The sequence below is a fragment of the Punica granatum genome, chromosome 1 (genome assembly GCF_007655135.1).
Source record: "Punica granatum isolate Tunisia-2019 chromosome 1, ASM765513v2, whole genome shotgun sequence".
Lineage (NCBI taxonomy): Eukaryota > Viridiplantae > Streptophyta > Magnoliopsida > Myrtales > Lythraceae > Punica > Punica granatum.
In genome coordinates this window covers 12658661-12681508 of record NC_045127.1, presented here as the reverse complement: position 1 = coordinate 12681508, position 22848 = coordinate 12658661, and the positions used below count along the sequence as shown (strand labels likewise).

At 41.4% G+C, this 22848-nt stretch overlaps 2 protein-coding genes, 1 long non-coding RNA gene and 1 other non-coding gene across 7 annotated transcripts; 1 reads left to right on the top strand and 3 right to left on the bottom strand.

The window, feature by feature from the left end:
* Window positions 1-3531: 3531 nt before the first annotated feature.
* LOC116195886 lies at window positions 3532-7009 on the bottom strand. 3 transcript variants are annotated; one of them, XR_004154726.1, is made up of 4 exons: window positions 6633-7007; window positions 5939-6489; window positions 5698-5856; window positions 3532-3910 (listed from the first exon to the last, which is right to left on the bottom strand). It is a non-coding gene; the product is annotated as an uncharacterized LOC116195886 (long non-coding RNA). The 3 variants fall into 3 exon arrangements; XR_004154727.1 differs by lacking the exon at window positions 3532-3910 and adding an exon at window positions 4859-5560 and having other exon boundaries at window positions 6633-7009; XR_004154725.1 differs by lacking the exon at window positions 3532-3910 and having other exon boundaries at window positions 4859-5856.
* A 3227-nt stretch (window positions 7010-10236) lies between these two features.
* On the top strand, window positions 10237-10309 carry TRNAA-UGC. The gene has a single exon. It is a non-coding gene; the product is annotated as a tRNA-Ala (tRNA).
* Window positions 10310-11291: 982 nt separating this feature from the next.
* LOC116193098 (trafficking protein particle complex subunit 4-like) lies at window positions 11292-13254 on the bottom strand. Its single transcript, XM_031521862.1, has 3 exons — window positions 13094-13254; window positions 12842-13010; window positions 11292-11660 (listed from the first exon to the last, which is right to left on the bottom strand). Exons 1-3 carry the CDS (start codon window positions 13157-13159, stop codon window positions 11464-11466), a joined length of 432 nt encoding a protein of 143 aa, XP_031377722.1. The 5' UTR covers window positions 13160-13254; the 3' UTR covers window positions 11292-11463.
* Window positions 13255-13987: 733 nt separating this feature from the next.
* On the bottom strand, window positions 13988-18014 carry LOC116196540 (solute carrier family 25 member 44-like). 2 transcript variants are annotated; one of them, XM_031526431.1, is made up of 6 exons: window positions 17546-18014; window positions 16462-16838; window positions 15509-15705; window positions 15135-15276; window positions 14748-14907; window positions 13988-14360 (listed from the first exon to the last, which is right to left on the bottom strand). In XM_031526431.1, exons 2-6 carry the CDS (start codon window positions 16750-16752, stop codon window positions 14335-14337), a joined length of 816 nt encoding a protein of 271 aa, XP_031382291.1. In that variant the 5' UTR covers window positions 16753-16838; window positions 17546-18014; the 3' UTR covers window positions 13988-14334. The 2 variants fall into 2 exon arrangements, with proteins under 2 accessions (XP_031382291.1, XP_031382212.1); XM_031526352.1 differs by having other exon boundaries at window positions 16462-16843; window positions 17546-18013.
* Window positions 18015-22848: the final 4834 nt, after the last annotated feature.

Sequence of the window (22848 nt, the reverse complement as noted above, 5' to 3'; positions counted from 1 at the left end):
ACATCGGTCCCACTCCCATCGAGCTAAGTTGTTTTGTTTCAACTAAGCCTAACAATTTTATTTTATTTTTGATAAAATTGAGACATCCCTTACAGTGAATTAGGGATAGTTTATTTTGTGACCACAATTAGTATTTTGATGCACCTTTGGAGTGATTCTCACCGGGAATGACCTTTTTGCTCCGTGATCCCCATGGGACATTGCATTATAAGGAACCAAATTAATATTCTTGGGGCATATTGGGCCAATCACTTACTACCATGATTTTTGACAGAAAAATAACTTTTTAAATGAGATCGATTCCATCTCATTGATTTTGCGCGGAATGTCTTCCGGCTTAAAAATTGTGGCCCCTTCTTTCACTAATACTTTTGGGTTAAGAGAAATTTGCTAGTGAACTCATGCTAAGCAGTTGGAGCCACGCCTATGAGCGTGAGGTTCGCTATGCTGGGCAGCGTAAGCAGCGACTCCTATTGTTGACCAGCGAAAAGCGCCCAAGCTGATCAAAGCGAGAGTCCATGCAATTTATTTTGAATGACATGGAAGCCGCTCCCGTCTCAGCGACGGGAAAATACTTATCGATTCTTGCCAAGTGAGGTGCGAAGAGCATCGCACAAGTGAACTGGTGTAGGTAGCTGGCTTCAGCTAGAAGCAAGGAACATGGCGAGGTTGGCGATTATGCTAGGCGAAATGCGTGAGGTATCATGAAATTCGACGCGATGTCCTCATAACATGGCAACCGAGATGGCCACCGATGACTCATGTCGCGCGGAACTTGGCGACTCCACTGCTCGTCTCGAGAAGGCAAATGGGGCGCATCAATTAAGGGGAAGCATATGATGGCAATCCCCCTTTAATGGATGGTTCAATGAAGCAAAGATATGCGAATGGGGGAAGCACCGCTGAAGAGAGTTTATATATCGAATCTACAAACGGGTGATGGATCCACGACGAGTGTGACCTCAACCTTTTCCTCAGGGCTAAGTTATTCATTGAGCGTCCTTAATTTATCACTCTTATTTGATTTTTGCTAAGCGGTTGCATGCAAGAATGGCTTGTAGAGCATTTAAACCAATGAAATACGAAGCACCCTGATTTGTGCAAAGGGAAGCATGAAGGACCACGGCGACGGCCCAGCATGATGGCAAAGGTGCTTACTGCTAGCACCCGCTTATTTCAAAACTGCATGGGAGAGGTATTAAGTATTTGAACATTATATACATCTCTCTCTATACACACATATATAGGCGTACAATGGAGAAGGAGACACATCTGGCTGGACAGACCTCTAGGACTTATCGCCGACATGCAGACAAGTACTATGCCTAGTAGTAACACCTAAATTATTTTTCTTACAAGAATGGAATTTATTTGGGGAGCAAGATCATGTCTTCTTATAAGAAGTTTCCCATGTTACCGTCAATTGAAAGCGTTTGCCACGCGAAAGAGGTTGGCCTCAATCGAAAGTTATTCTAAGTTCCACACGAACATGCAGCCAATAATATATATTATAAAGAGGAAACTATCACTGTCATCCCTCTACTTTCACCGAGCCACCACTTAAGTCCCTCATCAATTTTTGCCATCAATTTGGCTTACAAGTTGGGGTTTCGTCGATCAATTTGGTCTCCGCCATCAATGCCACTAACGGATGTCTGATGTGGCTGCCTTGTTGGACAAAATGGCATCAAAAAAATAGTTGTTTAATCTAAATTTCCAAAACGACGTCGTTTGACAAATTTTTGAAAAAATTAATTATTACTATTATTATTTTTTTACGTTTCTTTCATGTTGAGGAAAGAGTAAACAGTCACTGTCATCCTTTTACTTTCCTCGAGGCACCACTTTAGCTCATCATCAATTTTTGTCACCAATTTGGCCCAAACGTTGGAGTTCCATCTATCATGGGGGTAGCGACCAGCCACTCGAGCTCTAGCGGCATCTTCGGCACAGCTTCATCACCTTGATGACCTCCTCCCATCTCCTTTGACGGGCCTCCAACCAAGCCCTCCTCCCACTCTCTCTCTCTCTCTCTCTCTCTCTCTCTCTCTTGCGCGCGGTTATTTTCTCTCTCGATCTCAACCGCCAGGCTCATTTCCACCCAGTACATCGCCACCACAGTGGACTCCGCAGCTTCGAGCTAACTCCTAATCAATGGTTTTTGGGGGAAGACGATGATTCATGAATCATTCATTCAAATATATTCATGGATTGGAAAAAAAATTTCACTAACGGAAAGAAAAATGCAGGATATTACTCCCGGCGACATTCATTAGAGTCGTGAATGAGGTATTACGCCCCTTTCTTGATGATTTCGTGGTTGTTTAGTTCGGAAATTAGTTGCTATGCGGGGGGCTATTGTAGAGGAACAATATGATCTTGGACTGGCCCCCTAGGTTACCAGGAAAGGACGTTCCCTTTGTAAAATAAGAGGCATTGTTACTGTGCATACGAGGAAGCCCTTAACAGAGCCTACCTCAGAGTTGAGCAGAAGGATAACTGAATTAGAGGAAAGTAGAGCGCTAGGTTCTAGGAAACCTGAACTGGACCCCTAGTTTAGCCCCGTGTCCAGCTCTAACGACTAGCCTAAATTTCCCTTACTTGAGAGCTATAGTAAGTTTCAGGTCGCCTCTTCAATCCATTTCCAGTGTTCCTCCATCATAACCGCTCAGCCACAGGCCCCTCCGAGCAGTCTCTTCCTCTCCAACGAGCTGATGCATCTCTTCCTTCGATCAACAACATCACCCTCAGCAACAGAGTAAAATAGAGGTATTCGGGAAGGGGAGAGACCGGATGGGGCCTCCCCGTCCGGCAGTTGCCCCCTTGATAAACGGAACTCCAACGTTTGGGCCAAATTGATGGCAAAAATTGATGAGGGACTAAAGTGGTGGCTCCAGGAAAGTAAAAAGATGATAGTGACTGTTTCCACTTCCCTCAACGTAAAATAAACATAAAAAAATGATAACGGTAATAATTATTTTTTTCAAAAAATTATGAAAATGACATTGTTTTGAAAATTCAAATTAAAAAATTATTTTTTTGACACTGTTTTGTCCAACAATGCAACCACATCAGACATCCGTTAGTGGCATTGACAGCATGGACCAAATTGATCGACGGAACCCCAACGTGTAAGCCAAATTGATGGTAAAACTTGAGGAGGGACTCAAGTGATGGCTTGATCAAAATAAATGAATGACAATAATAGTTTTATTTAGGGGTTTTTACCTAAAATGACTCATGGTTTGTCCGTTTTGTCAAATCTATCCCATGGTTTACTTTTTGCATCAAATTTATCCCGGCGTTATCTTTTCCGTCGACATCTAACTGCCGTGCTGACGTGGCACGTGAAGAGACAGTGGGCCACACTTGCCACGTAGGCGCCACGTCAGCACGTCCGTTAGATGTCGACGAAAAAGATAACGCCGGGATAGATTTGAAGCAAAAAGTAAACCATATGATAGATTTGACAAAAAAAATATATGATAGATTTGACAAAAAGAACAAATCATAGGCAATTTTAGATAAATATCTCTTTTATTTATTATAAATGTGTGACTGCACTCTGTTCGGCCTTTTGAGTTGAGTGAACACTCGAACTCTATTTTCTCCAACTAGAGGACAAAATCGTATACTGGAGTCTGAAAAGTTGTATGACCTTCCCCAGACAAAATGGCAGAGAACCTTTAAACATAAAAATGGACGAGCAAAATTAAAACCCCGACGAGCCAAAAAAAAAGAGGAAGAAGAAAGCTGCAGACTGCCTTCCGCTTCATTTTTGTTCTCTTCAACGGAGGAATTGTGCACCCGTGAAAGGCCACTCCATCACTTCCGATTTCGCTGCTCCGCAAGAAGCAATCGCATCTCCACTGTGTGCACCCGTACGGACACTGCTCATCCCTTCCGTAACCTTAGATGTATTTCAATTAAAGATATATGAGTATGTGTTTTATGTAAGAAGTACCGGTGTTTGAATATATTAATTTATGGTCTGGAACTTTTGATGGGATACTGCCCCACGTCCAACGCGTGAGAAAATGCTTCCATAATATGCGTGTGCTTATATATTTATGTGTGCATCCATATACGTGGATATTTTTTTTTTCCTGAGGTATCCTAACATTCGTATTTTTGTTTTATCAAGGATAGATGGTGACATCAAATTAGTAACGTTGGGATATCTCAGGGAAAAAATCGACATTGGGATAGATTTAAGAATATCTGTCAACGTTGAGTTATATGATACAATAAACTCAATATTTATTTATATATGTTGGTATCTGTATATGGGGATATATATTTATATATGTATGTATGAGTACATGTCATATAAAAATAGAGGGATAATTTATTATTAAAAATTTTGTTATAATAATATTAAAGAAAAGTAGGTAAGAAAAAGTATTAATATATATAAGAAAATGATAAAATAGTAATAATTATAGTGTTGAATTTGTAGAAGAATTGAGTAGTATTGAATTGAGTAAAGTAGTGATTTTATTTGAAACAAGAGCCCAAGCTGAAGGACTTCTCCTACTTTGAGAGCATAATAAAAGTCCAAGGTAGCATACATGCAAATTAATTAAGGTCCCATATCACTATAAAAGGCAACAAAGGGCACCTAGTATCTTGATTCTACAATACTGTAATTGAAAGCGTTGAAGTGACGACTCGAGAACGAAGCAATGAGTGCTTCCTTCGTGGCGAAAACTACCTGTCCAGGGGACCATTACCTGTGATGTACTACTCCACATTTAACAGATAAGTGTTACTTATATTTTTATCTAACTTAATTGAAAAGTTAAATGATATCTTATGATTAATTAATTGGAGAATTAACCTTTAGTCCATGATAGTGATATGCTCATGGTATGAGCTTATTGCGCATCGTTTATTGCTGAGGATAGCTATTGAACACCTTACCGAGAGAAACCTAATAGCTATTACAGAGATGTGGCCTAGTTAGGGACCTTCATTGATGCCTTCAATGATATCACTCATCACTCAAGAGTGGTATCAGTAACCACACATTCACTCCGCTTCGCTTCAAGATGAGTGCTGGAGAGACATCACTCATCACTCGAGAATGGTATTAGTAACTCATTCTTGCTTCGCTTCGCTCCAGAATGAGTGCTCGAGTGATATCAATCATCACTCGAGAGTGGTAATTAGTAACCACACACTCGCTTCGCTTCGTTTCGCTTCAAGATGAGTGCTCATATGATATCAGTCATCACTCGAGAGTGGTATAAACAACCACACACTCGCTTCGCTTCAAGATGAATGCTCTAATGATACCAGTCATCACTAAAGAGTGGTATCAGTAACCACACACTCGCTTTGCTTCGCTTTAAGAGGAGTACTGGAGTGATATTAGTCATCACTCGAGAGTGATATTAGTAATCACACACTCTAGCTTCACTTTAAGATGAGTGCTCGAGTGATATCAATCATCACTAAAGAGTGATAACAATACGAGAAATGAATTTAAATCAGCTCCAATGGGTTTTTCGAGCCATGGCGGTCTCCCTGACTCCGAATTTAACCACTTCATGTCATGCTAGCATGCAACACAACATTAAATAAACATGTAAACCAAGTAAAACATGCATATAATCGGTCGTGGACCACCTTATCACCCCACAAAGCTCGGAAACTAAAGTCATAAATTCTCTAAGGGTTTCGAGGATATTATACCTATGCCTTGGAGGTAAAAATGAGTTGGAAAAGGGCCAGAATAAGCTGCAACTGTCCAGCTCAGTGCTGAACAGAAGATTGAACCGTGAGGGAACTCTCGGGCTCTCTCGGATAGCTGTGGAGGTGCGACTGCTAGGGACTGCTCCGGAGGTTCCCAACCTGCAAAATAGAGTAAAAGAGAGGAAAATGAACAAGCCAAAGTCGTGATATAGAGCCGAACACGATCAACGCAGAAGCAAACCATAGAATGGACTCGAGAATGAGTTTTCGAGGTCTTCGAGCTGTTGGTGGTGCAGTGGCTATTTTGGAATGTCTCAGGGTTTCCAACCTGCAAAACAAACTAAAACGAAGAGGAAAAAAGAAGGAGAAATAGTGTTGGACGCTCAGGTTGTTGGATGTCTCGAGAAGGACTCGGGAAGGGCTCGGGTGGAGCTGCGATTTGTTAGAGCTAGTTGAGCTGCTAGGGACTGTTCCATCAACTTGGCATGGTGGCTTACGACTCTTAAGGGACCCCGGGTCGTGGCTGGAGGTGGCTCATAAGTGGCTGGCTCCTCTACTGACCCGCCTGCAAATGAAAACAGAAAGAAAAGGAAGAAAATCCGAGAGGAAGAAAGGGAGCTCACGATGGTTGCACAAGGTGGCTCGGCTCTTGGACCGTGGCCTCCTTGTCACGGGGAAGAGTGTGGGTCGTGGGTGACCCGTCAAGGGATATGGGCACGACTCACCTTAGTCGTAGAGGGAAGAAGTTCACCGAGAGACCGAGGAATTTATAATGGGCGCTGCTGACCTGAGCTGAAACGACATGTAGGAGGCTTCAAATGAAGAAACAGACATCACCAATGGACTCGGGAGGTCGAAAACATGTGGGACATATAGTTTGTTTGAAGCTCGGGTCAGGTTGGGAGGTGAAACTCGCCTAGAAACCGGGAAAGTACCTGGGGATCCGATTTGGTGCAATACTGGAATGAGGTGTTGGAGGCCTCAAATGGAAAAACTACCACCACCAACGGACTCGGGAGGTCGAAAACAACGGGGTATGTCGTTTTTTTGAAGCTCAGGTTGGGTTAGGAGGCGATCGCCGTGGAAACGGGCCGGTTTTGGTCTTGAAAGTGGGCTGCTATGGGGCTGGCCGAACCTTGTGAGTTCTAAGGAGTTTGAGAGAGTTTCTAGAGTTGAAAGAGAGTGAGAGTTAGTAAGAGAAAGTGATAGTTGAAGTGTGTTGTTGAATGGTAGCTAATGGGTGTATATTGGAAGAAGAAGATGGTGATTGTGTGTGTAAGTGTTAGATGGTGAAAGGCTGAGAATTAATAGGAGATAGAATGCATATGTATGTATGGGTGTATGAGAGTTGATAGTAGGGTAAGAGAAGTACGAAGAGATTTTGAAAAGAAAAAAAAAAAGAGATGTGGTGAGATGGGATGTTTAGATTTTGGATGAGGATAGGAGAGTTATAGTTGGTTGATGGAAATTTCATGAAGTTTGTATTGGTTGATAGAATATAGAATATATATGTATTTATGGGTGTATAAGAGTTGATAGTAGGGTAAGAGAAGTAGAAGAGAAAATAGAAGAGATGTAATCAAGATAAAGAATAGCACAGTGGTGCACCTCTCGCTTGGCGACCAAGAGGTCTCAGGTTCGATACCCAATGGGACTATCCGTGCCCCTTTATTAGATATTTAGGATTTTTATTTCAATGTACTAGACCTATGGGCCTCCCTTGTAACCGAAAGAAAAAATAAAGAAAAAAAAAAGAGAAGAGATGTAGTGAGATGAGATGTTTAGATTTTGGATAGGAATTGAAGTGTTGTAGTTGGTTGATGGCAATTGTATTGAGTTGGTATTGGTAAATGTAAGATAGAATGTATATGTATGTATATATGTATAAGAGTTGATAGTAGAAGAAGAGAAGTAATGTAATAGGTAGATAGAAAAGAGTGGGTCCCATTGAATGGAATGAGAGATCGAGGTGTTCGGGTCTCGACTGATCGCGTATTGGAATTTTGTGACTTAAATGGATGTCACATTCTCGATGTCGGCGATGAGAGGATTCCAACGAACCTAATATCGATATGTTCTGCTTAAACCGGCGACTTGATGGTCTGTAAGCTCGGGAGCCAGTTTTGCTCATTTCAGGTGATCAGAGCAAAGTTAACCATTTCTGATGGTGCATCGTGTGTCTGCGTCCTGCATCGGCCGTATTGATATGCTTTGTTATTTATACAGAACAGTTGACTCGGCCGCCTATACTACAAACGTGGAATCGGAAACGTCCTAAGAGTTTGTAGTCGAACTTCTCTGGTTTTTTCCTGAGTTGCTTGAGGTAGCTAGAGATTGATGTAATATCCGTTTGTAGAAAACAGATCTTGAAGGCTTGCCGATGGGCACTTAAGACCTTTTTAGAACTGTTCTGGTGACCTAAATGATTTGTGCAGTCCAATATGAGATTTTCACTCAAACCCTTAGGATTGTTAAAATTGCATTGGCCAGTTCACTGGTGTTAAGATTTTGTCAAACAGACCTCCGGTTATGGATTTCCATTAAAAAAAGCTTTTTCTGTTACTTGAGGGTTACTCGGAAAACTTGAATGACTCATACAGTTTGATCTGCCATGACCACTCTAGCCGCTAGGGTTACTGGGACAATGCTGGCTTGTCTTCAATTACTGATGTTTCGCCAGACAAGTCTCGGATTGGAGGTTTCTGTTAAAGGGGGCCTTCTCTATTATTTGGGCGTGCTCTGTCTCAAGCAGATGATCGGCGAAATGTGCTTGGAGATGTTCTTCATCAATTTAGCATCCCAACGAATTTTTAGAGCCCAATATTGAATACCTTTTGATGACCCGTTGAATTGGCGACGAATAGGAACAACATGCAGAAAAGGAAAGATCAGGGTAGTGGCCTGATTTTCCTTTCCGACGCTCAAGTCAACTAGGTTTCTTACGAGAACAATAGTGCGTAATCTTCTAGACAATGGACATACCTTGATATTCATAAATGATCATGAAGATATTTTTACTTTATTTAATGTGACTCCCAATATATTGCTCTAGCATCACATCTCGACAAACTGGGAAAGATTTCTGAGTCTCTATGCCGACCCAATCAACCAACAGGCTTCGTTCGATCCTTACTGGGCTCCCCTATGCCCAGCAGAACTTTACCCCTTAGTGGGCTTCGGAGGCCTTCATGGCTCACTAGATGTCGGGCCGAAAATTCAATCCCTAACAAACATACCTTGTAATGGTACACGGCGCCGGATTCAAGATTTGGACTTAAGGGAGGTTCTAAACATATCGAATGGTAGGATTGTTTTTTCGAGTTAGGGGTAGAATATAAGAAACTTTCATTAAAACTTAAAATAGTAAATGTAAATATCCTTAAAACATGAAAGTTTTAGCTTGCGGCGATTGCGACTTCTAATCTCCCCTCGTTCCATCCCTAATTGCGCAAATTAGATCAAAGAAAAAAGAAAAAAAGAGAAGGGCTACGGCCCGTTTACTACCCAAAAAAAAAAAGATTATGCTGTAGCACATCTATGCATACCTTCTTTTTTTTTTTTGGATACAAGAGAAATGCAGAGAAAGTTGTATGGAAGAGGAAAGAGGGAAAGTGGAACGTAATTCTCCCACTTTTTTACCTTCTCTCCCTTGATCAAAGCGGAGGAGGATTAGGGATGATTTAATTGTGTGTAAGCTATCGAATTGGACCGGCTGCATGTTGAATAATATAATTATTATTGTAATTATATATATATATATAAAGTTGTATCACACCCTATTAAATAGGGGTCGAAGAGTTAAATCAGTGCGTTATTTGACATTGAATAATATTAATTATTATCGTTGAATAGTATTATTTGTTTTTGTTATTGCATTGAAAAATATATATCTAAAAGAAACATTAAAGGCTATTGTTATTTTATAAGCAATTGCTATTTTACTAATAAATAAATTTACATAATTTAAAAAATTACTTAATTAATTTTAATAATCATTATTAGCCTTACAAAATTTAGATTAAATAAATCTCTAATCAAAGTAATTAGTCATTTTATCTAAAACTATTTAAATTTACAAAACTTAATATATGAAACATGAGTGGGAAAATGACAACTACAAATAAATATAAAATTTTATAGACTATGATTATTAATCTTTCATTAATTAAAGTTAGGAATTTTGTATTTTTTGGATTTTACAGTAATTTCCTTATATGTTGAATTGATAATTGTGATCATGTCTATGAAATAATTTACATGAATATTTTACTGATGAGCTCTTAAATTAAAATTATATAGCATGGATATGAAATTTATTGCATTAAATTTTATATTGTATAAAAGTAATTTTTCTATGTATTAATATAAACTATAAATCAATGTTAATATTTCACAATAATTTTTTTTTTTATAAAATTCATGCAACGTATGAGTTCAATAGTTTAGTGTATATATAGGTAAACCTCTCATGGTATAGTTCCATTCGTACGGGTTCTCCATGGGATAAATATATTTTATGGAAAATAATGTCAATTGGTTGGGGATGTAGCTCAAACGGTAGAGCGCTCGCTTTGCATGCGAGAGGTACGGGGTTCGATACCCCGCATCTCCACATTTTTTTTTAATTAGGATTACGATATCGTTTTGGATGTTCAGGCTTCAGCCCGCCCATTGGGCCCTCCTCGATACAAAATTACAGATTACAATTTTTACCGAAGTGGAAGTGATAATCTTCTCTTGCTTCGCCTTTTCTCCATTTCCAATCCATCCATTTCACACAGAAGAGCAAGCCAGCTATCTTCCATTATCTAATAAACAAATGACTGATGAGCAATTAACGTTTACATATTTCCATATCCCTTTATTGACTATCAAGATCTATATTTGAACGAGAGTATATTCGTTATCAGAGTTTAGTCTATATTTTGTTGTATTAGATTTATAGACCTTTCTGGTAACTGAAAAAATGGCAGATGAGCAAAATCCGGAACCAAATGCTAATATTAAATTTCAATCCACTCGAATTCCAATTTCAGTTTTAGAGTTTTACTGTCACCTATCTTGGTCAATGTTTGGTCTTGATTTTGGCAGATACTGAAGTGGAACCACATACTTTGATCTCTAAAGATTATTACTGAAAGCAGAAGGAAGAACCAAATATTCTCAGAGAAAATAAGCGAAAATGGATAAAACCGGCTATATTCATTCGCATTTAAATTTGGAGTTCATCTTTTTCGTCTATCTGTGCAAATGGTTCGGCTTGAACTTGGAGTTGGAACTGCGTTTGTTTTCCCTATTCTTTTGACGGCGAATCGAGCAGAAACTGCTGGAAATGATATCCCAATTTCCAGAACATTGTTTTCTAATGCCAGAAGGAAACCAAAAATCAAAGGGGAAAGAGACACTTCCTGATCAACACTCCGAGTTGGATTATTTGACATCCAACTGTTCTCCTGCGCATGCCTGTGCGTTTCCATCCCATGTTGGTAAAACCGGTTAATATACTAATTGGAACTTGACCGAGAACTCTAGAAAATTATCTTCTCTGTAGTTCGAGTTTCCAAGGTGTTGTCACTGAAGAGCTCCTACAGGAATTGCTCCATTAACTCGTGAATTTCATTAAGGATACAGCAAAGGTACTTTTCGTTATAGTTCACAGGTGATATATAAATATCGAAGAGAAGAGGAATTACAGTGTACTAACATCGTGCTCAAATCTCTGTACAAATAATTGAAGCAACAGAGTAATGTTCAAAAGAGATTCAATCATCTTCCTAAAAGAGCGACGCGGTCTTTTTGAACCGCCTGGGACAAATTGAGGTCAAAGAGCTCGCACCTGATTGGCATCTCCATCTCGTAAAAGGGGTTCTTCAGGACATAGTCCGTGTAAAGCTCGTAAATAACCTTCAGTAGAGCATCCATGTGAAGTGTCCCGGGTTCGCACACCACGAAGAATTTTGTTCCTGCAGAGAGAAAAGAAACTTAACGGTTGGCTAAAACACCTGACATCGATGGTGCAAAATGAATGTCCACGTGGAGATATATTAGCAAATCCAAACTTAATGATTTCATTCATTCTTTTCAACAATTCCAAACTCAAACTCCCTCCCGCAATGTATTTTCCTCTGTTCCACAACGACAAAGAGGATTGCAAGAGCTCGACCCATGAGCAATAAGCAAGGATCACTAAACCATGCAGACACCCAGAGGGAAATCCATCATGTTAAACTATACTTAGGACATGAAGATGTCAAATCTATTTCCGAAGAATGAAGTGTAAGGAGCAGATGAGTGGCAAGATCAGCAACACTCCGTTAAGAATGGGGAAAGGAAAGAATTCTAAGACTGACAAAACACAGCTGAATTTACATTTGAAGCCAGGGATTCAAAACTAGACATAGACTTCTTTATTATTGGAAACACTACCACTATCTGCATAAGAGAACAACCTCGAGAGAACTAGCATTCAACAATGCTTCAACCTGTACCAGTTTTGCAAAGCACCTCCTATAATCCCGGAATCAATTGAGAATAAATATGCCGCCAGTTCTTCAAGCGAATGATAAACTACACATAGTTTTTCTTTCTTGCATGACAAGTTTTATCCCATTTGTTAACGACTCTTGAGGCCAAGCCCCATTTGGTATGGTGAAATGGAATGGAATGAGATGGAATGAGAGTAACTGAATAAAATGTAAGGATTATCGATATAGAAAATATGAGTTTTCCTTTAACTTCTTTAAGAAATGTTCACACCATCAAAGTTCCGTTTCGTTCTATTCCGGTGTACTAAAAGTGACCACACTTACTTGATACTTCCCCGTCCGACAATGCTAGAGAACACGCTTAACGAGATCAATACCAATACACGAACACGATTCCAAGTACTGATCACACGAAATGTATTCCAGAACTCGAGGATCTTCCAATCAGCAACTAATGAGCATTCAATCTCTATGGTCTATGACTTGACCGCCAAATCGACTTTCACGGATAGTCTTCATCAAATCATCACTAAATCTATACCAACATCTACCTTCTTCATCTCTTCAAAACACTTCAATGGCGCCAAATTCATGTCATTTGATAATGGCAGAAATAATAAGGAAGTCAGGCGATGGAGAAAAAGCGTAAGCAAGCTTACCGGTAAGGGACTGAAAGCAGTGGAGATCGAAAGCGTCGGCCTCGAGGAGCTCAATGCCGGAGCACCCGACGGTCGGGGAGAGCTGCTGGGAGATGGCGTGCATGGAGTGCCACAGGCTCGCCACTCTCAAGCTGTCGTTCGTGTCCATCCTTCCCGCCGATCCATACTCCTGAATCGCAGCAGATCACCCAAATCACTCCCCCCGAATTACACGAAATCGGAGGAATTCTCCGTATGTCTGGAGATGTGTACCTTGTAATAGATCAGCCCGCCGGACTTGTTGATGATGAAGAGGCTGTAGATCGCCGCGGCCGCCATGACCAACAGAGTTGCCGAGCTCCGTTAATGGAGTTCTGTTCGGGTGAAGCAGTGAGTTCAATGCCGTGAACTCAAATTATAGTAATTTCTGTTTTGACCCCTGAAAGTTGCTACCTTTATTCCGTTGTATCCCTTCGGTTTGATTTTTAAAATTTGAACAACATTGTCAAATGTTGATAGTTGTCAACTTTATCATCACAAAACCAGAGATGTTGACGACTCATGGTTGCCCGATTTTATAAATGTTATTAAACGTCTAATCTAAGTACGTGCAGACATTTAATTTGACAAGGGGCGACACTGAATCACTGTAACACTCAGTTCCCTGCGTTTGATTACAACTCATACTTATCATCATTTCTTAATCAATAAATATGCCGAAAATTTTAATTTTCGGTGGTTCTATAAAAACCAAGGACCTTATCCTAGGAGCACAGGTACTTTTTCAGTGGTGACAGGTAGGAAGAGACTCTTATTTGGTTAGGTAAATGGAATTGAGACTATAAAATTGATAAAGAATATTTGTGCATGATTAGTATTTTATTGGAGACAAGTTCTATTGGAATGGTTCAATTCCCTAATTTCGAGACTCGAAGTTTCAATATTTGATTGGTAACAGAACATAATATAATAACAAAAGTGTGCTCGTTATGTATTGAGTTCGACCCGAACTGAGTTTTAAGTTATGCAAGATATGGGCGTTATAGTTCAATTCCGTTCAACTTCCCTAGTACTAAGTCCTAATGGCACCTTTTTTGGACGACTGTAACATACATCGGCAAGGTTGAGAGACGAAATCCGATGTTTCTCAAAGTTGAGAGGCTGAACTGAAATGAAACAAATTAATGGGATGCATATTCGAAAAATAAGAAAAACAGAGTTCTGGAAGACTGTCACCATTGATGACATTTGACCTATAACAAAAGGAAGAAGAGGGTCACAAAATTTGGGAAAAAGATGCATAAATTTGCAACTTATCCCATCTATTGTGGAAATAGAAAACTTCCAATTCGAAAATCCTCCCCAAAACTAAGCCAACCTAATCTATAGCTGCCCTTCCGAACAATTCTTCCACCGTCCACTAAAAAATGCAAGAATTGCAGGACCCTTCTATGTCTAATCTAACCTGAAGCAATTCAACTAAACAATTCCTGCCTCACCGAACACGAAAACTTTCACTGCTGCTTCACCGATAATCGCTCTGCAAAACGGGTCCAGAGACCAAATATAAGTACCAATATAAGAGAAATGATCGCATAGCCTCTTAATACAAATACAAGCACATGAAATTTGATTGTCGCAAAAGTTTTTCCTTTTGTTTCCTTGTTCTCTTTCAGTGAGTTTCAACTCACACAAGTAGGGTATCAAGAAAAGAAAGCAAAATCTTGATGAGACTCCATTTTGCCTTTCATTAAGGAGGAGAACCTTTTGGAGTTTTCCTATAAGAAACTCAAAACAAAGGCCAACACAATCGAGTTCCATGAGAAGGTAAAACTCGGAAAAATTTTAGCCCCCCCTAAAAAAAAAAACTCTGTATATACCTGCAGTTTCTTGAATGATAATTAACAGGAAGGAGAAAAACTCATACTTATCAATTCGTATGTGACGATCATTGTAGTTCCATAAAGTGACATATTGAGGAACCTAGGACCGAATCCCCTGTAGAAACCCCACCAGCCATCTTCTTTGAGCAATGCTTTTGCTGTCTTCAAGACAGACGGCCTTCCAATTTCATAATTATCCATTACCTAACAAGAAATTATATCAGGAGCAGCATCAAGCTCTGGACATGTAGCATTCAGTGAATGGAAGAACCAGCTCAGTCAAATAAGCCTTTCGTCCTTAAGGGTCCACTCCATTCACAATCCAAAAGATACAATGTGGGTGGTCAACATTTTCCTCAGGAATAAACAACTTCCCTTGAAACAAAAGAAATCTGTACATACTGATACAGATCTTAGGAATGAGATATTACCTGAAGTCGAGTCTTTACTGTGTCTATGGGAGTGGTGATGACCGAGGAACAAGCTCCTGCAACTAATCCTGCAGTAGCCTGAACTGCTACCATCTCTACATGAGATGGCTTCTTCTCTATATCATCCCTACACCCCAAGCTCCTACAAACCAGAAAAGGCAGGGCCAAGAAGAAAAGGATTGATGAACACGTGCACTCAACCTCAAACCTTTAGATAGCCATTGGTTTAATCAATGAAAAGCAAAACATGAATTTAATCAATACTTCCCTAGAATTGGGAAAACGAAAAACTATCATGCCTTAATTGAAAAAGGAAAGAAATGATGTATGTGAGTTTTATAATAAATTTTCAGATAAATGGATCCCAAACTCACCTCCATATAATGTGTTGAGCAGCACCATAAGCACCCCACCAAAGTGCAGAAGCAGGAGACTGGGTAACTGCAGTTAATCCAAATCCCCTGTACATACCACGTACCCCTTCCACTTTCATCACTTTCCGAACAACATCAACGGGCCCTCTGCAGGATGTGGTCCCTGGTAGCCCCTGTACCATTAGTCTCTGGCACACCTGCACCATCAGCCCCACCATTAGTGGAAACAATGATTATGCTCAATTACTCAGATAGATTAACCACTTCTAAACAAGCAAATACCCCTTCGTCAAGTGGACAGCAAGCTGAAATAGAAAGGACATCAATTCTCAGTTATCCGCCAACAAAGTTAGTCATTTATGAGTTTTCTCCATGCACACTAAAAAAAAAAAAAAATCTCCACTATATGCAGCATAGATTAACCACTTCTAAACAAACAAATACCCCCCCCCCCCCCCCCCCCCCCCCCCCCCCCCCCCCCCCCCTCCCCCCTCAAGTGGACGGCAAGCTGATATATAAAGGACATCAATTCTCAGTTATCCGCCAAATTTAGTCATTTATGAGTTTTCTCCAACATTAAAAAATAACAAAATCTTCACTATATGCAGCATATGTTGAGCACAAGTTTCACAATCTAACAGGTATGAAAAGATAGCAAAGTTTGCTTGGTTATGCAAAACTTGTTTTAAGTTTTCTAGTTCTCCAATTCATCTTCAATAAGGGAAGAACGAACTCACAATAGATAATACCCCACAAAACAGTTTCATCAGCAACCACATTTTGTAATCCGTGAGCCCGCAAAATTTTTACTCTTTCCTTTTTAGGGAAAATGTGAAACTGAAAGACTTTTTCTAGTATCATGGACCCAAAGACAGACAACATCCGCCATTTTTACTTTACCAACCAAAAGCTAAAAGAAGAAGGAAATCAAAAGGGTATTCGCAATTACCTACCACATCTAGGGGCACAAAGTACACGCACGAAACTAAATTCGAGAGCATGCCGGCCACTCCATTTGCGATCCCGACACGAGTTGCTTCAGGCATGTCCAAACCTTCAGTGTACTTAAGCATCAGGTCTTTCGATACTTCTAGCGATGTCAGAGCCAAGACACGACCAGGGAGCGATCCGATAGCAGAGGTTCCGAAACCTCTAAAGACTCCCGGGATTCCATCGGTCCTGAGAATCTGTCTAAACACGGTGAATCCACGCATGTGGGAGAGGCCAGAACCAGCCACTTGCATTCGGGTCTTGACGACTGCCGTGGGATGCAAAAGGGCTGATTGAGCTGTGAAAAGAATGGCCCCGATGATGTGAAACCTGGTCTTGTCTAACCTAAGTTAAGGAAAATGAGAGGTCAGCTCCTTAATTGATACAGCTATGGAAAACCACGATAAAGTTCTACAGAGAGAACTTCAGGACATCTGTTGATCAGACAGGTTTGCTATCGGACGTCATGTCATCGTTTCTTCAACGAGTATACACTCTCTCACAATTATTATGCTGATGGTGAAGATAACATGAAATGGGATATGTTGGTTCATACTGGTATCAAAGATTAGACTACCAACTGTTCGAAAACCAGCAGAAATGGGCATATGCGTACTCCGGATATCAATTCAGCAGGGAGAGAACGAGACCAAGAAGCACTCCAACTGAATAAGAAAGAAGAAACAAAAACATCGAACTCGGTACAATGCACGTCCTAAACCCAAAAGCAGAGAATAGCTTATTAATGTAACAAGGACAGGACCGAAAATCTCCTTCATAATTTCAAAGATTCGAAACCGAATCAAACACGAAGTGGGCGGCAGAACAGAATCACAGTATTCACTCTCGTTCAGGAAGCTGAGACCGAGACTAAGAGCCAAATTTCTTGGAAACAAAGTAAACAAGAGCAAGAAGCAGAACCCAGATGGATTTCAAGCCCACGAAAGAAAAGGACAGAACATATGATCACTCACGTCATTCATCAGAGACCAACTCCACGACTCGATGGCACAAAGGGGCAAAGGGGAAAAAGAAGGGGAAACCAACCTGCCCCAGTTAATGTCGGTGTCGGCGAGGGCCAGCTCCGTGGCGGTGGTCGCCTCTGCTTCGGCGACGGCCATGAACGATCTGCTTCTCCAGCGGTTCTTGCCGAAGGGGTGAAATGGGGCGCACCGGAATATTATTGGGTATTGCCACTGCCGCTTTAGAGGGCTAAGTGATCACTGGATGCAAGGAACTCGGTGGAGAGACGAGGAGAAGAGCTGAGAAAGTTCCAGGCTTTTTGGGCGCAGTTGGTGAAGGAGCAGCAGAGAGAGAGAGAGAGAGAGAGAGAGAGAGAAGGGAGCATCAGACGCAGGAGGAAGGGAGGAATGGCCCACCGACAGTAGAGGTCCACAGCAAGTCCAACTCCACCCCCTCCAACCGACAAGCCCCTAGGGCACGGGCAAGGCCCCCGTCAAAGCCTAACTACCTTGCCCTTTCACCTTCTAATTGTAAAACCATGGAGCATCTGCGCGATGCTGCGGAGTCGGAAAAATTTTCCGTCATCTTTTTTATATATCATACATATTGTGAAGATTGGAATTGACCAACTTATTATTCATTATGTCGATTAGCGATAAATAGCCCAATTGGTATTACAAGAAAAGGAAACATAAAAATAGTCTAGGCCTATTATCAGTTGCTACCTAAAATATCGAATGACAATTATACAAGATTCCTAATATGCATATATACAATCTAAAATATCTATAATACTCCCCTCAAGTTGAAGCACGAGGGTCACGAATACCCAACTTGGAGAGGAGAAAGCGGAAGCGATCGCGACCCAGTGCCTTTGTAAAAATATCTGCCAACTGCAGTCTTGTAGGCAAATAGTCCGTAGCCACGACACCTGACTTGAGATGTTTTCGAACGAAATGACAGTCTATCTCGATATGCTTTGTCCGCTCATGAAAAACCGGATTAGTTGCAATATATAGTGCGGCTTGATTGTCACAGAAAAGTGGAGTCGGTGTAGTCAACTTCAACTTCACCCCAAGTGAAGAAAGAAGATTTCGTAACCAGATAACTTCACTAACAGTTGCTGTCATGGCTCTATACTCTGCTTCAGCAGATGAGCGTGAAGCTGTAGTCTGTTTCTTTGTTTTCCATGAGACTGGACAACCTCCAACATGATGAAATAACCCATAATAGAGTGACGGGTCAAAGGACAGCTCGCCCAATCTGAATCAGAAAAAGCTTCTAGCTTGAGAGAAGTAGGCTGTAGAAAAATACCATGACCAAGAGATTGCTTTAAATACCGAAGGACCTGTATAGCGGCATCCCAATGGTCCTAACGCGGTTCCTGCATGAACTGTGCCAAAATATGTAGCGAGTAGCTTATCTCTGGCCTGGTGATGGTCAGATAAATAAGCCTCCCAATTAGACGTCGATACTTGGCAGGATCCGATAATAAGTCACTGGAACTCGTGGACAGTCGATGATATTGCTCCATGGGAAAAGGTGATAGTCGCGATGCCAACATACACACTCAGTCAAAATATCAAGAACATACTTGCGTTGGCTGAGAAAAAGCCCGGAGTTCATTTTGGTAACCTCAATGCCCAGAAAATACTTTAGAGGTTCCAAGTCTTTTATGCGGAAGCATTTATCTAAATAATTCTTGAAGGAGTCACAATAACTGGGATTGTTACCCACTATGATTAAATCATCAACATAAACCAGTACTCCGAGAAAGATATTACCTCGAGTAAAGGTGAAGAGGGAATGATCGGCGCTTGATTAGATGAATCCATACCGTCGAAGCGCATCTGCAAACTTCGAGAACTAATTCCTCGATGCTTGACGTAGACCATATAGAGATTTGCGGAGTCTACATACACTTCCACCCTTCGAGGTGGAAAAGCCCGGAGGTAGTTGCATGTAAACTTCCTCGTTCAAATCCTCATGTAAAAAGGCATTATTGACATCCATTTGATGGATTTCCCATTCCTTTGCCACCGAGACTGTCAACAGGCATCGTACAGTCACCAGCTTGGCCACCGGTGCAAAGGTCTCATGATAATCAACTCCCTCTACTTGTGTGAAGCCTTTCGCAACTAAACGAGCCTTATAACATTCTACACTTCCATCGGCTCAGCGCTTCACCTTATATACCCATTTGTACCCATCGCTACTCGCCACCTCTCATCTCGAATAGCCTCTTGATAGGATGTGGGCTCTCTGTCCGAATCAATGGCAGCTAAAAATACTCTATGATTTCTAGAGATATTTGAATAATCGATAAATCTTTCAATGGGATAGGACATACTTGAGGAGCAAGAGGAGATGGACGAGTCAGGAGAGGGGATCTCGTGGCGAGCAGTGTGAACAATAAAATCCTTGAAATGTTTGGGCAAAACAGGAACTCGTTCAGACCGTCGGAAGGCCACTTCAGATACTACTCCACTCGGGTTCCCGTGATTTGATTTTGAAGTCTCCAAAAAATCAGTCAGTTGGGCTGAGCCTTTTTCCTTCTCGACTGTTCCTGCCCTTCTCCCCCGTTTTTCAAAAGTCCGCCCCATAGTTTTCTGGGTTGGAGTGGCTTCAGAGTTCTGTTGATTCAGATTGGGCCCGTTATCTCTTGGCCCCTGACCATTTACTTCAAAACGCGCTGGGCTTGGGCTGTTCTCACTCCCCCCCCCCTCAGAATTGGACGCCTGCTGTCTTGATCCAAGAGTTACTGGGCCCAAATCATTTCCTTCGGGCCGATTAGAGCTGGACTCCCCCTTATCCAGGAAATTCTCCGATGAAAGCCCACCCATAAACAATGGACTCCCCCTCCTTTCCTATTTCGGTTTTTCTCCTTCTATGGCAAAAGGAAAAATTGTTTCACAGAATCGAACATCCCGTGAGACGAACATTTGTTGGCTCTTCAAATCACAAAGTTTCCAACCTTTCTTTCCATGAGAATAGCCAATAAAAATGCATTTCCTTGATCACGGTGCGAATTTATCCTTAGTCCGGGTGTGAGCATAGCATAAGGATCCAAAGACTCGTAAATTTGAGTAGTTTGGCATCTTGCCGAATAGAACTTCATGTGGACTTTTGTTGTCAAGCAAAGACAACGGGGTCACATTTATTAGGTGAACTGCTGTAAAGACACATTCCTCCCAAAATCGTGTCGGTAACGAGGCCTGCAACATAAGTGCTCGAGCAACATTGAGGATATGTCGATGTTTCCTCTCAACCCGGCCATTTTGCTGTGGCGTATCCGTGCAGGAAGTTTGATGCATAATACCATGCAAAGAGAAAAAATCTTGTAGTTCCTTTGATAAAAATTTCATCCCATTATCACTTCTCAAGATTTTAATTGTGCGACCAAATTGATTCTTGATAAGATTATAGAAATCAATTATAAATCGCCGAGCTTCAGATTTTTCTCGCATCAGATATAACCAAACACCTCGACTAAAATCATCAATAATAGTCAGGAAATAATTCGCTCCGCAACTAGCCTTAATCTTATATGGTCCCCATAAATCGCAATGTATTAATTGAAACGGATATTCCCCTTTATTCATACTCAAGGCAAATTGTGAGCGTGTCTGCTTTGCTCTAAGACATACATCACACTCTTTACTGCGCCTATCTTTAAAATTCAAATCAAAACCATTTGACCTTATTGTGCGAGATGGATGACCAAGTCTTTGATGCCAGATGTCTACAGATTCTTCTAGGACTGCCCGACACGTTTGCACTTCGATGGCCACTCGCCTCAGGTAATAGACCCCCCCCCCCGAAGCTCACCCACTCCAAGTGTCCTCCTCGAGGTGCGGTCTTGAATGACACATAAATCGGAGCAAAAAGTCACAAAGTAATTCATTTCCTTTGATAATTGGGCAATGGAAATTAGATTGCAATTGAAGGTTGGCACATAAAGCACGTTAGTGATCTCAATAGAATTTGCAATCGTCACGTTTCCCATACGAGTGGCTTGTATTATGCCCCCATTAGGAATATAGATTGGTGCATTGGCCTTAATTGGAATTGATGCCGACAAATTCTCGAGACAACCTGTCATGTGCCTCGAAGCTCCTGTGTCCAAGATCCATTCACTTTGCAATATTTCAAAATTAAATTTATTACCGACAAGTCGATTAGGATCTGTGGTCTCCTGTGAAAGCATGGATAATAATCCCTGGAATTGTTCATCGGGAAGGTCCTCCAATCGGTCTGCCCGTGATCTGCTTTGCTGTTCGGTTTGGGCCATATTCGCCCAGTCTGGGTCTCGCTGATATTGGCCCTTTCCTCGCGGCCCACGAAAATGTTTCATTTGCCCCTGTCCAGGCCCACCGAACTGCTTCGATTGCCCTTGTCCAGGCCCTCTTCCCGCAGCTATCTTGGACCTGGAATGCCGAGATGGATAGCCTATCAAGGCCCAACATGTATTCTTCAAATGGCCTAACTTCCCACAATTAGAACAAACTGCTCGGCCTGCACTATTCATCGTCTCCATCAGTGCTCTCCCTGCATTGTGTTCATCAGCTTCGTTCTTAGCGAGAAAAACCGCTGCTTCATAAACTGAATCGCGGCCCTAAGTAACGATCCTCTGCCGTTCTTCGTTTGCTACTAGGTTGTACACTTTGTTCAGACGGCATCGGCTCGATACTGAGTATTGTCGACCGAATCGTGTTGAATTCAGAAGTTAAACCCATGAGGAACTGGTACGTTTTCTCCATCTCCCTTTGTGCCGTGATTGTCGCTCTTGCTCAACAGCAACAACTCGGGTGCTCGAGATAAAACTCCAGCTCGTCCCATAGGAGCTTCAATTTCCCGTAATAGTCCCGAATGCTCAATCCCTCCGGCCTCAACAGACAAATTTCCGTCTTAATTTGAAAAACACGGGACTGATTACCTTCGGAATACCTTTCCTTGAGGTCGTTCCACAGGCTTTTAGCGTCTATTGCATACGCTACTATGGCTTGGAGCCGTTCTTCCATCGTATTGAAAATCCATGCTAGAAGCATGGAATTGCATCTCTCCCACCTATCTCTCAAAGGATCCCCTTCTCTCGGCTTTTCCAGAGAACCGTCAATGAGCGGTAATTTGTTCCTTGCCCGAAGAGCAATTAACATTGCTCGTGACCATGTCATGTAATTATCTCCATTAAAGATACATGCAATCACCTGTGCCCCTGTGTTGTCTGAGGAAGTAAGGTGATAAACGGGCGGGATGTCCACACTCCTCCCAGAGCCATCCCCTACCTTCTTTCCCTTCGATGAGACAATATCCCTTCTCGGGCTCTTCTCATTGTCACTCAGATTAGACATTTTATCGTCTGAAAGATTTCAATCGGTTCAGGAGCG

Excerpts from the sequence above, each read along its gene's own strand:
- LOC116193098 (XM_031521862.1), bottom strand. The coding sequence starts at position 13,159 with ATGGCGGCCGCGGCGATCTACAGCCTCTTCATCATCAACAAGTCCGGC. Across the intron at positions 13,011-13,093 it reads GCGGGCTGATCTATTACAAG|GAGTATGGATCGGCGGGAAG; the intron begins GTACACATCTCC and ends GCTGCGATTCAG. Across the intron at positions 11,661-12,841 it reads CTGCTTTCAGTCCCTTACCG|GAACAAAATTCTTCGTGGTG; the intron begins GTAAGCTTGCTT and ends TTCTCTCTGCAG.
- LOC116196540 (XM_031526352.1), bottom strand. The coding sequence starts at position 17,619 with ATGGCCGTCGCCGAAGCAGAGGCGACCACCGCCACGGAGCTGGCCCTC. Across the intron at positions 15,706-16,461 it reads ACTTTGTGCCCCTAGATGTG|GTGTGCCAGAGACTAATGGT; the intron begins GTAGGTAATTGC and ends CTGATGGTGCAG. Across the intron at positions 14,908-15,134 it reads CAGTAAAGACTCGACTTCAG|GTAATGGATAATTATGAAAT; the intron begins GTAATATCTCAT and ends ATTTCTTGTTAG.